The sequence below is a fragment of the Lepisosteus oculatus genome, chromosome 5 (genome assembly GCF_040954835.1).
Source record: "Lepisosteus oculatus isolate fLepOcu1 chromosome 5, fLepOcu1.hap2, whole genome shotgun sequence".
Classification (NCBI taxonomy): domain Eukaryota; kingdom Metazoa; phylum Chordata; class Actinopteri; order Semionotiformes; family Lepisosteidae; genus Lepisosteus; species Lepisosteus oculatus.
In genome coordinates, this window is record NC_090700.1 from 33817178 (window position 1) to 33829712 (window position 12535).

Here is a 12535-nt window from a genome sequence, read left to right on the forward strand (position 1 = left end):
TCATATCCTGGTGGAGTCCTCGGTGTTGAGAGACATCTGTTCTGGATTGGCAGCAGCACAGCTCAGCTTGTTTTTGATCTTCTTGTTGGAGGTGATCATAAGGAAGGGGCTGAGGGAGGCATAACAGGAGGAGAAGAAGACTCGCATGTCCGCGATGACAGGGGGCACCTGTGCCACCGTCAGCATGTATATCCAGATGATGTTGTCGATGCCAAAGAAAACCACGTAGAGGGTGACCAGCGTGACCACGGTCTTGGCCGCTCTGGTTTCGGCCGCGTTCCGGGAGGAGTGCTGGTCGGGGCTGCGGATCTGCCTCACTTGCTTGCCGTGACGGTGCAGGAGGAGGAGGATGTAGCCGCTGGAGCACACCATGAGCCCCACGAAGATGAAGTCACGCCCCGAGACGGCCACCCCGTTGATGATGTAGGAGAGGCTGTCGCGAAAGTCCACATGGCAGAACCCCAGGTTGAGGGTGAATTCGGGGACGGTGCCGTTGCGGGGGGCGATGGAGAAGAAGGGGGCCGCGATGCACACCGCCATGTTGATCAGCCACAGGGCGGCGAAGGAGGGGAAGAGGAGCTGGGACACCCTGACCTTGAGGCCCACCCAGCGGGAAGAGGCTGGGGCGATAATGATGGATTGGAAGACGCTGAGCATGCTGGTGATACAGACAGACAGGGCACGGGCAATCCTGTAGGCATAGATGACAGCTTTGCAGCCGCTGTCGTTTAGAAGGTTCTTTAGCCCAAACACAGTCATGGTCTGGGGGACGCAGCGGGTGAGGAGGAGCAGGAGGTTGGCAAAGGCGAGATGGCACAGGATCTTGTCCACGGGCTGGACCCTGCCGTCACTACAGGCAATGTGTGCATATGCCAGCAGAACCAAGAGGTTGCCCAGGATTCCCAAGCCTGTTTGCAGTAGAAATGAAACCCCTTTAATTGTGATGCACAGGTCCATCCTGCAGAGTCCGGGCAGCCCAAGAAGTCACTGTGAGCCATGAAAAGGGAAAGCAAAGGAGGTTAACTTGCTCAAAAAGAAGCTTCTTACACTTACAGACACTGCCGAAAGGAGTTTTCTTCTTTAGTTAATGTAATGTATTTATCATTGTTATGATATTGACTTGAAAGTGCACCGATAAGAACCATAATATTTGTGCTGTTCTTTCAGTGCATATGCATGAAAAAAAAAGAATTTGGATTGGAAAAAGCGGACCAAGAACTGACCTTTTCTGGTAGGCTTTTGTGAAGTTTCTTTCTACCGTTGAATGTGCAGGTGTCTGCAGAACTTGAAGATAAAATAGTATAAAAACAAAACGCTGAAACAAGCTGTAAGTATTCTCACTTTCAGCTCTCTCTGAAAAGTGAATTTGTGGTTCAGCTGAATCAGGAAGTCTGCAATTAGGTGCCCCCGTAAACCAAATTTATACCTTTGTCTGTGCCCCAGGAGAATGGCTGATGTAGAGTACTTACACCTGAATATGAAACAGCAGCCAGAATAGTTTCAGGTCTATTAACATATACAGGATATATTTATATGTATACACATCTTAATGATTATATTGTTATGTACTCTGTTGTTTGGTCTTTGACATAATTAAATTACATGCTCATTTCAATATGTACTAAGCACATTTTTCAGGCTGACTGATGAAGACTGTAAAGATAAATCTATATGGGTTATGAATACTGTTGTATTACAGTTTTCTATAAGTTGGGGAAAAATGGAAGCTAAAAAGTCATTAACTGTCTTCAAAGCTATTTTGATAATACTGTTACAAAGCAGTGTGTAAGCAATATTTTCAGAATTAATTTATAATAAAAGTGCAGTCTGGAGAAGGCAGTTGTGAAGAGAGAACATTAACCTTTATTAACTGTCTGATCAAATCTCTAATTATCACTTCAGGGACTCCTTTAAGATCCACCAGTTTAGAAAAAAAAGAGTAAATTCTTCATTTCCAGCACTGGGGAGCAATTAAACTTGTTTATCAACATGATATTAAAGGCAGAGTTTCAGGCTGTATGTTTACACTTCTGCCCAGACATGAATGTGAACAGAATTAAATATGTTTATTTTTCATCTTCACGGGTACTGTATGCTAGTACGACGTGTAAGCGATACTATTTTCATTTTCTACTCTTCACCTCTACCCACACACCAGTCTTATTTTGCTTCAGCATAAAAAAATGTTCATTTTAGTTTGCTCATAATCGCCGATCTTCAAAATCATTTTTATAACATTCATCAGTACACTAACACTACTGAACTAAACATTGAAGTCGTTCCTGACTTCCTGACGCGTGAAAACAAAATACAATTTTTTTCAACAAACAAAAACATTTTCCCAAGCGTCCAGCAGGGAGAGACAAAAGCAAGATATAACAAAAAGGGCGTCTGATTTTTTTGTTCTTCAGAGCCACGCAGAGGTTTTTTTTGCGTTTAGCATTTATAGCAAGACATACTTCATTGGGTTATATCTATGAGTTCACGACGTCGGAAGGTAAAAAGAATAATTTAACAAATGGCCACCTTTGTGTGACCTTCTTAAACGGTCGGTCAGTCAATTCTTTTTGATGAAAGATATAATGCATATACTGGATAGGGGGTCCCGAACCGTGGTCCTGGAAATACCCAATCTATTCTTATAGCTTACCCTAAATCTAAAGATTATAACCACTTGTTTAAGTAATTGATCAATTAAGCAAGTAACGTTTCAATGGAGGGAACCCCATAGAGGACTGAATATTCTGTTATTTGATACCAAACATCTCTAAATTACCTAATTGCACACTCCTCCGATTCAAATGACCATAGGCTCCAAGGCCTTTAGAAAGTGATTATTTCAAGTTTATATTTAAACCCCGCTGGAGTAGAATAGAAGAGTAAAACGCACACATTTACAGTATATTTGATATGCCACTTAGCTTTCAAATGGTAGTTACAATTGTTTATTTTGAAATGTAAATAGATGGCACATACAATAACAGCAGTTATAAACGCAACGTGGTATTTTTCGAAACTATTCACCCTAGATTTTATTTTAAAAACTAAATGCGTTTTTGCAATTTTACCAATATACATTCTCTTCTGAGAATATTAGTCACGGTTACTTTCCCGTCCTAAAAGTGTACAGGGTTTGATGTTTTTCAAGAAACGTGTAGTTGTAAAACCTTTGGGACCATTCCGGTACAAACGACACCCATTCCTGACAGGACGCCATCAGACGCACCTTAACGGAGGTACAGTACTACGCAATCCTGAGTGGACCCTTGCAGACACTGGTAAGACCTTTGTTTACTTCTTTCTAAGGTGATGGGGGGTTGCTTCACGAAGCGAGATTACTCAATTAACCGGATAATGTTTGTAAACGTTGTCAAAAGTCAGGATCTCGGTTTTACACCGCAAGATTGAATTGTATCCGGTTAACTATAGCAACATAGCTAATATAAATTAGCAGCTTCCTCCGGGGCAAATTTAAATTTAAAATTTAACCTGATTGAGTTTAAGACCTCGAGTCACCGACAAATCAGTCCTGCAGGCAAGACAAAAAGATGTCACCATTCTCCGGGGGTCCAGTTCACATTGGAGCTTTGCGGAGAGAATGAAAGTTTACAGATCGCCCTTTACAGTTCGCTGAAAATGTTTTATTTGAACGACGTTATAGCTTACAAAGTATACATTCACGATTTCTTACGCCTCCCTGTGATAAATACTGCTCGTCATAGCTAAACGGTAAAAGGTAACTAAAACTCTGTTCATGGGACTGAGATTACCTGTGACTGGTGTAGTTTTTTACTGTGCAGGCAACTCGGAGCGTTTCAGTAGAGCAACAGTGTGTTGTGTGTTAAGGAAAGGAGAGTTTGCAATTCATGTCTTTGTGAACATTCACAGCGTTTCCGGGCCATACATTAGTGAAAACAATTAGACAGGAATTTCTTTCAATAATATTCTCATCTTTAATTTTATCCACTGGCATCTGTTCCCTGTAGCTTTCTATCATAATCTAAATTTTTCTTACAGCATTACCTAATGGGATCTCTGGACCGCACAGACATCCTCATTAAAGCACCCACAGAGTCAAACGAGGCTGATTTGTTTTAACAGAATATCAATTCACAGCATCAATGTACTGTACCGTTAAAAACAAAACTCTTCACTAATACTGTAGCTACTGTATAGACATCTTACCCTGGTTTATGACTGACATTCTGCAAGTTTCTGCTCAACTATCCTATTTGATTCAAACAACAAAAGTTCAAGTTCACATTTATTTATTTATTTCATTCCATCCATATACAAGTATACAGTGGAATGAAATATCGTTCCTCCTGGTCCACGGTGCAAATACAGACAGGACACTGACATAGATATTGTAGACAGGATAAACATGGTGCAAAGTGCAAATAGTGCAAATTACAAGGCAATACATACAGTAGTACAACATACACAACACACTGGTTTGTGATTTAAACCCTGTTTCTGGAATTGGGGCGGGTGCAAGTAGATTCCAGGGTGTTGAGGAGCCTGACATCCTGTGGGAAGAAGCTGTTACAGAGTCTGGTGGGGCTAGCCTGTACACTGTGATATCTTTTCCCGGATAGTAGGAGGGCGAAGAGTTTATGGGAGGGGTGGGAGGGGTCATCTACTATACTGGAGGCCCTGTGAAAGCAGCGTTTGTGATAGGTGACAGAAATGGAAGGGAGGGAGGCTCCAATGACGTGTTCAGCTGTTTCCACAATTCGTTGAAGGGTCTTGCGGTGTGAAACGTTGCAATTCCCAAACCCAACAGTGATACAGCTGGTCAAGGTGCTCTCAATGGCGCTTCTGTAGAAAGTGGTAAGAATGGGCGGGGGCAGGTTTGCCCTCCTCAGTCGCTGCAGGAAATAGAGACGCTGCTGTGCTTTCTTGGCTAGGGAGGTGGTATTGAGGGACCGAGTGAGGTCATCTGTAATGTGTACACCAAGAAACGTGGTGCTGCGGTGTCCACAGGGGAGCCGTTGATGTACAGTGCTGAGTGATCAGTGTGGGCCCTTCTGAAGTCAATGATTATCTCTTTTGTTTAATTGACATTAAGAGATTGATTGTTGTTTGTGCACCAGCCCACTAGTTGCTCCACCTCCTCTGTGTATGGTGAGGAAATGTTGTGGAAAAAGACAATATCCCTATAAAGGAATATTTTTTAGTGTGTTGATGATGATTCCTCCTCCTCCCCCTCCTCCAGTCCTACTCTGTTCACGCTTCTTGTTGGTTAATAATTAAGAACACTTTCATTCGGAGGACTGCACATTGGTCAGGTATTGGTATTGTACAGGATCCCTTTGGATGATATTGGACAGGGGTTACAGCGCTGCACCATCACTAACACACACACGAAGGGAAGAGGCTGTCTCCCAGCCTCCGCCCCACTATATACGGTCCTGTAGTCCCGCCCCCAGGCGTTGTTCTCAACTTCTCACTATTACATCAGATTTTATCCTTGTAGTTTTCATGAAAAAGCAATGGTCACTGGATTAAGACGCACATTCTGCTGGTGTGGGTAAAGGACGTGATGCTCACCCCCTCCTGCCTGCTGATGTAAGGAGTGACTGCAGCTTAAATCTGAGTTGTTTTAACCAGGTAATTTAAACCCAAGTTTGCCTTCGTGAAACGGAGTTGACCTGAAGTCAGTTACCGGGTTAAGTATATCTGGATAACTTGAGAAACTCTCGAATTACTTAAACCTGCTTTGCGAAACAGTCCCCTGATGTTGTGAGATCATAAATATTTCCAAGTGAATGCTAAAAGTGTTGAAGGCTTTTCTCTCGTTGGCTCATCATTGCACGTGGCAGTTACCCAGATCGTGCGCCCCAAGTGGCTTGAGTGGACTTGCAGTTTACGTGCAGCTGTTGGGCCGTGGAGTTTTTAAAAGTGAGTACCGCAAGGATTTTCACTGATGGGAGGAAATCCGTTTGGTTTGCTGGAGGTGGCTAGTATGCTGCAGTGTGCTACAGCAGTTCAGTTCTTGTATTTAGTTCAACATTCAGTTCTAGTAAAACTACCTTTACAACTAAAGCACTACTTACTTGAAGAAATTTAAGCGTAACTGGGGAAATCTAAACTTTGCATCCCAACTTGCTATTTAAGTGGGACTTGCTATTTAAGTGGTCTTAAGATATTTTCATCTTTCATTCACTCTGGCAGTTCAACAGGGCATATCCTAATTAGCCCTTGGATCTCCAGAGACTGTCCTGGGATATTTCTCCAGTGTGTTAGATGTCCAATTGAAATGTCTGTTTTGAATGATTGGTTTCAAATCAATATCTGCATTATTTAGGTTTTAATTTTGTTTCAGTTGGGGGGTACACTCTGGGAGAGATGATTCTAAAAATTCCCTCACGGTTGAAGTAAACCGTTTTACAATTGTTTTACACAGGACACCTGGGTTGTTGATCATCCAAAACCCCAAACAGATGAGAACCAAACATAATTAAAGGCTTCTAATGTCTCTTGGTTTTAATTGGGAGCAGTGGGAGAGATGTTTTAATTGTGTATTTTCTTGGGTTATAATGGTGTGTCGAGGGACACACACCATACGGTGAGTTTTACTGCCGGTCTTGTACATCTGCCACCTCTGGAGTTTTCTTTTGCCTCCTGGCCCGTTTGAGAACTGATGAGAGATTCATGTCATAGTAAGACACTTGAATCTGAGCTCACCATAAAAAAAGAGTTCTATGCAGAACGTTTAACTGTTTAGATAAGTGATAGAGAAAGGGTTTAAATTCAGTTAAAAAAACGGCCTTCCTGTTCACTGATGGAACATTAAAGAAGAACTTTAGTTTTATTAAAGGTTTCTTAAGGATTTTTCACTTCCCTCCTCTTCATAAAATAAGAGAAGGTTATTAACCAAACAGCCTTAGTCTTTGATACAAACAGCATGAGATTTTGATGCCAAGATACTAAGATATATTAATTTGGTTAAATATTTTCTTCATTTTTCACCACATACTCGTATGTAAGGTTAAACAACAGTAACGGCACAAATCCTCTTGATTCTTTGTTTTTTTTTATATTGAGAGAGAATTTGAAAGCTTGCCTTTTGCCTTGCATAGTCCGTTCTGTCTGTCAAAAGTGCTTTTTGTGTGTACAAAAAGTGTTATAGTGTACGTAAGGAATTAATCTGCCTTTTCTGTAACCATTCTAGGGAATTGGTTTCAATTAAGATTTGTTTTATGGCTCTCCTGATTTTAATGACTATAATTTCAATGGATATTCTTTAGGGTATATGATAATCTAGCTTGGAGTCCTTTTCCCCCATGTGCAACCATGTATAAAAAGATGCCTCATTTGACACCTGTAGGATCAGCTACAGTGAACACTGAGGTATGTAAGATCCTCTTCTTTCTGCCTGGCATATTCTGTTTATGAGAACTTGGTTCATCAGAACCTTATTTGAAAATGTATGAGCTAACTGACGTTATGGAGTGCATATGAGTGGGGGAACAATATACAGAATTCCAGACCGAAGGGACTCTTAGGCATTTTGAAACGGCTTTTTACCGACAAAATGCAACTTTTCAAGGTTTGTCAATGAGTGATACAGAGTGTTGAAACATTACTTTAAACCTTTCAGAATAACCTAAACAATTGTGAGCGTCCCTGCATGTTCTGTTAAAACTTACTGTGACTTCATACTTTTGAAAATCTGAAGCGATACGCTTTAAGATAAGAAGGGCTTATTAGTTTTCAACACTCGTTCACCAGGAGAGAGAGAGGAGAACTTTCTCCTGCAGAGCAAGCCATGGATCTGCGGAACCTGGCGAAGGCAGTCGCCACACTCCTCCAGAACATGGTGGGGATCCCCGCCAACCTCACCGTACTGGGAGTGTTTGTCCATGTGGCCCGAACTGAGCGGCGACTTCTCCCCACGGACGCCATCGTTTCCCACTTGGTTTCTGTCAATCTGTTGTTGATCTTGACCCGGGGGATCCCACAGAGCCTGTCTGCACTCGACTACAGGGGCTTCTACGACTCGGCCACCTGCAAGTTCCTTATCTTCACGTACCGCACGACCCGCGCCATGTCCATCTCGCTCACCTTTGTCCTCAGCGCCTACCAGTGCATCACCATCGCCCCTGCCTCCTCCCGCCTCTCCCGTCTCAAGCCCTGGCTCTACCGCTGCCTCCTGCCCCTCAACCTCTTCTTCTGGCTCCTGAACGGAGGCACCACCTACACCAGTATTCTCTACACCAGCCAGGTTAGGAACACCACGCTCAGCACCAACACTCTCAACCTTGGCTACTGCCTGGTGGTGTTCCCCAGCGAGGAGTCCTACTTTGCCAACGGCGTCATGTATCTGACCAGGGACCTGTTCTTCGTCATCCTCATGGTGCTTGCCAGCTTCTACATCCTGCTGCTTCTCTACCGGCACCAGCGGAGAGTGAAGGGGCTCCAGAGCTCCAACATGAGCCAGGGGTCACGGGCTGAAACCCGAGCTGCTAAGACCGTGGTCACCCTGGTCACCCTGTACGTCCTGTTTTTTGGCATTGACAACTTGATTTGGGCCTACACGCTCACCACGGAGAAGGTCCCGCTCCTCATGAATGACGTGCGAGTCTTCTTCTCCTCGCTGTATGCCTCGGTCTGCCCTGTAGTTGTGATTGTGTCCAACAGGAAGGTCAACAGAAGGCTTTCCTGCATCAAACTTGCTTGACGTTCTTTCTCTAAAGAAACTTTCATCTCCACTATTTAGATCAAAATGTACAGTATGTATTCTGTTTAATAAAGGTTTTTATCAGTTCTTTTTTTGTTGTGGTGTAGGGGGAGGCTTTTTGGTCATTTTTATTTTTGTTGGGGGGAGGCTGGGTGACCAGTCTTGGAGACCGGGCCTGGAGTCCTGTGTGCTGTAGCTTTGTTTCATGAATGCTTTTCATAACAAACTTACATAAAAATGTCTTCCAGGCACTTCCTGGAGGGCTGCAGTGGGATTCCTTTTCTGCTGCTGACTGTGCCTGACTTGTTGGTCTTAACATTGGGGATGATGGATTTCTGTTTTAAAAAGGTTTATGCCTTTCAGTCTAAACTGTTTTCAGGCTTCTTAAGGATGGTGAGGTGGTTAGATAGCACTGCTCCGTCACAGCTCTCAGCTCCTGGGTTTCATACTGGAGACGTATGTGTTTGTGGGCTTTGTGCGATATCTGTGGGTTTCCTTCCACTTTTATTCCAACTCCCAGAAACATGCTGGCGAGATTAAAAGGAGCAGTTAACTTGTCCCTTCATTAGTGCCATGCACTGTGAGAGACTGGTGCACTGTCCTTCTGGAATAGTATCCAGATTGCCCTAACCCTTATTGGTATATTTCCCCTAATCAGTGGATTAACATTTAAAGTACCTTCCCAAAGATTGGTTAGATGTATTTGAGCATTTGTTAACTTCAATATTGCCCCCTGGGAATGAATAAAGTAGTTTTAATTGAATTTAAATTTAAGTTTTCTTTTGGATACTGAAAGATTGGTGGTCTTGTTTTAGTCAGTATAAAAGTGACTGCAATGTTGCAGGTATAAATAAAAGGCTTGAAACTGATTTTCTCTAGAAATATTATTTGTGGCATATTGGTGCACAAAACAATTAATGCATTGAGCTTCAAGCGCACTTTCTAGAAGTGTTTCTGTTAAACTATGTACAGTACCACTTGTTTTTCATTTGTTTTAATTAAATAGCTGATTCATTGTTTTCTTGTGAGATGTAACTGTAGAACACTTAACATTTGCTAAGTATAGGCTGTTAATGACTATTGGTTTTAATTAGAGCTTGTGGAAACAACAGCACCTGAGTATTCTAATTTAAACCCCCTGGGATCTAACTCTCAGTGGGTTTTAGCCTGGTTAGGATTATGTGCATTTTAGTTGGAGAAACTCATTGAGTTGAGTAAACTTTGCTTTATGATTTAAATGCTTATTTAATGGTAGTGTCCACAGTGAGTGCAAGTGATTTTTTTAGTCAATACAGCATCTGTTCTGATAGTTTAACAGCATTGGATAGACCTTTAAAGACCATGAATGTACAGTTGTATAGAATGTGGTGACGTTAAGCAGTGGGTTTTGTCTATTCCTGCCTATAACTGGTCCAATAACTTTAAATGACAAGATAATAAACCTAACACTTCTACCTTCACTACTCATAACAAAGCATTGATTTCTGATGGACTGTTTGATGCAAAATGGCTTCTATTCACAGTAGGCAGTTTACTGGTACAATCTGTAAAGTACCTTGTTCAAGGGCCAAGAGCAGCACCTCACCCAGATTTGAGCCCACAACCTTCCTTTTACAGTGCTATTAACCATTATCCCATATCCTTGTAATTATGGATTTTTATAGTTCTTTATGTGAAGGAGTACTACAATGAAATTCATAGTTTCATGATTTTCTGAAATCTGTCTGCTATATAATACACTGGATGTAGAATTTGAGTATTGTTATTTCAAGAAACTGCAGGGAACCAGTTGTCAAAATAATTATAATGGGTTTAAGAAACTTTTCATTAATGTAACACTTTGTTGTTAAGTCAATCCAAAACTTATTAAATTGTTCTTTTGAAAATGTGTGTGGGTGGCCTGTTTTCAATTTCAAATCTCGGCACTTAAGCAGGAAGTATGATTTATAACTTTGACATTTCAGACCTCCAATATTCCTTTAATTAGATTGTGCTCTTTTTAGATTGTAGCCTTCTTGCTTTCATTTTCTTTTAAATAAGCACCTTTTTTGTCATATCAAGATACTGAATGGATTGGGGGAAAAAAAGCTTGTTTTAGCAATGCCTCTTGCTGGGAAGAATACACTCATCAAAGACTGTTCTGAAACAGCTTGAAAGGCTGTAAATCCAGACCACATAGCTTTTTTTAACTGTGCACACAGGGGAAGTAAGATAATCATTGTACTAGGCATAGTCTGTTTAAATCCGCTTTTTAAAAAAGACTTTAGTCCAGAAAAAATGCAGCATTTCAGACACATGCACCTACAGTAGTATTTATTAACTCCAGTACATCTTTCTTTGCACCAAACAGGCATAACCACATACGATGACTGAAATTAAATTATCTACATGTTATCAATTCATTTACTGTATATCAATTTAATTACTCTAATCTCTTCTCAGTGTTTCAAAATTCCTCATGTTTGTCTTTGATTCAACTCCCTGTATTAATAGCTATAATCTCTTGAAAGTATATGATGCTGGTCCTTAAAAGTCTGACACATGCATGTTATTCAAAACATGGTCACTGGGCAAAAGTCACTTCAAGATTTGACAGCAAACTGTTTGCAAAAATGTTTGAACTGGGTAGCTTAACAGCCTACTGTAAATATCCCAATGTGTGAATTATGGTTTTGCAAGGCAAGCAGGAGCAACTACAATATACCCAATGAGAAATATTATGAGGTTCTGTATGCACTGTAGACATCTTGTTAAAGAAGATAAAGTAACGGAAAACGTATTGGCCTTAACAAAAGGGGAGCGTTAATATACTGGTGCACCATGTCTTCTATTCAGTGTAGGATCCAAAACAAACCTGTTTCCACAGCTTTAAATTTAATAAATGCACAGGAGCTCCAGATCATGGCTGATTTACACTTCTGTACTATGCCTTTTTTTGTCTTCTATCAGTTATTTTTAACAGGTGGCCCATGTACCTGGTTCCTCACCACCATGCCATCGCTGTGGTGATGAAGACATGAAAGCGGTTCATCCACTTTATTACAGCAGTTCTGAATGCCTCCTAAATCAAATGTATCCAGGTTCTAATAATGGAGCAATTCGCAATATCTTCACAAAATCGGCCTTGTAGGCTCAGCATGATTACATATCGGCTGCCGTAGTAGAATTTAAGGACTCCCCTTCCCAGGTATCATGAGCAGTTAGGATCTATTGTACAAGTGTGTGATAGTTCAGGTGCGTCAGAATGCGTGGGAGGCAAAGGAACAAGTAAAGGTTTATTCCATGCTGAAAAGAGAAGAAAGGAGACTCAACATTTCGGCTGTGGAGCCTTCTTCAGGTGTGAGAAAGACAGGGCAGTAAGCAAAGGTAATATGGCATAGGAGGATAAAAGTGAAAGAATGGTTATCAAAACCATTCCATGAGAATTACGAATGGTGAACTTCCTTGTAGGTTTCACTCAAAAAAATTAGATGGAGCTTCTGATTTTTTTTTTTTTCACCGTGGTGTTGAGCGGGACAGCTTATTAAGATTAACTGAATTTTGGCGAATGCATGTAGGAGAGGGGAAGGGGTGTGTGATATGTTCACAGGTAACAATCTTCTATGTCACTTCTCCAGTTGAAGCTGTTTATACTGTGTGGCCTCTGGTGGCACATAATGTTAATCTGAATGTACTGCATGAACCACACTGGAGAGCACAGTCAGAAGACTTTGTGAACCTGTTTTCACTAAACATGACTAACCGTAATGGAAGCTTTCAAAATGCCAAGAAGATATTGACATAGTGTGGAAAATAGCAAAGGAGAGCTGTCTCACTATTTGGCATTTTTCAGTAAATCAGGGGTTTCTT

The 12535-nt window shown here is 41.5% G+C and overlaps 2 protein-coding genes across 2 annotated transcripts; one reads left to right on the forward strand and one right to left on the reverse strand.

The window, feature by feature from the left end:
• Nucleotides 1-963, reverse strand: LOC102693077 (olfactory receptor class A-like protein 1). Its single transcript, XM_006628398.3, has one exon. The coding sequence runs from the start codon at nt 955-957 to the stop codon at nt 1-3; it is 957 nt and encodes a 318-aa protein (XP_006628461.2). The 5' UTR covers nt 958-963.
• A 1835-nt stretch (nt 964-2798) lies between these two features.
• LOC102693283 (olfactory receptor class A-like protein 1) lies at nt 2799-8824 on the forward strand. The gene is made up of 2 exons (XM_006628399.3): nt 2799-3278; nt 7738-8824. Exon 2 carries the CDS (start codon nt 7775-7777, stop codon nt 8684-8686), a length of 912 nt encoding a protein of 303 aa, XP_006628462.2. The 5' UTR covers nt 2799-3278; nt 7738-7774; the 3' UTR covers nt 8687-8824.
• Nucleotides 8825-12535: the final 3711 nt, after the last annotated feature.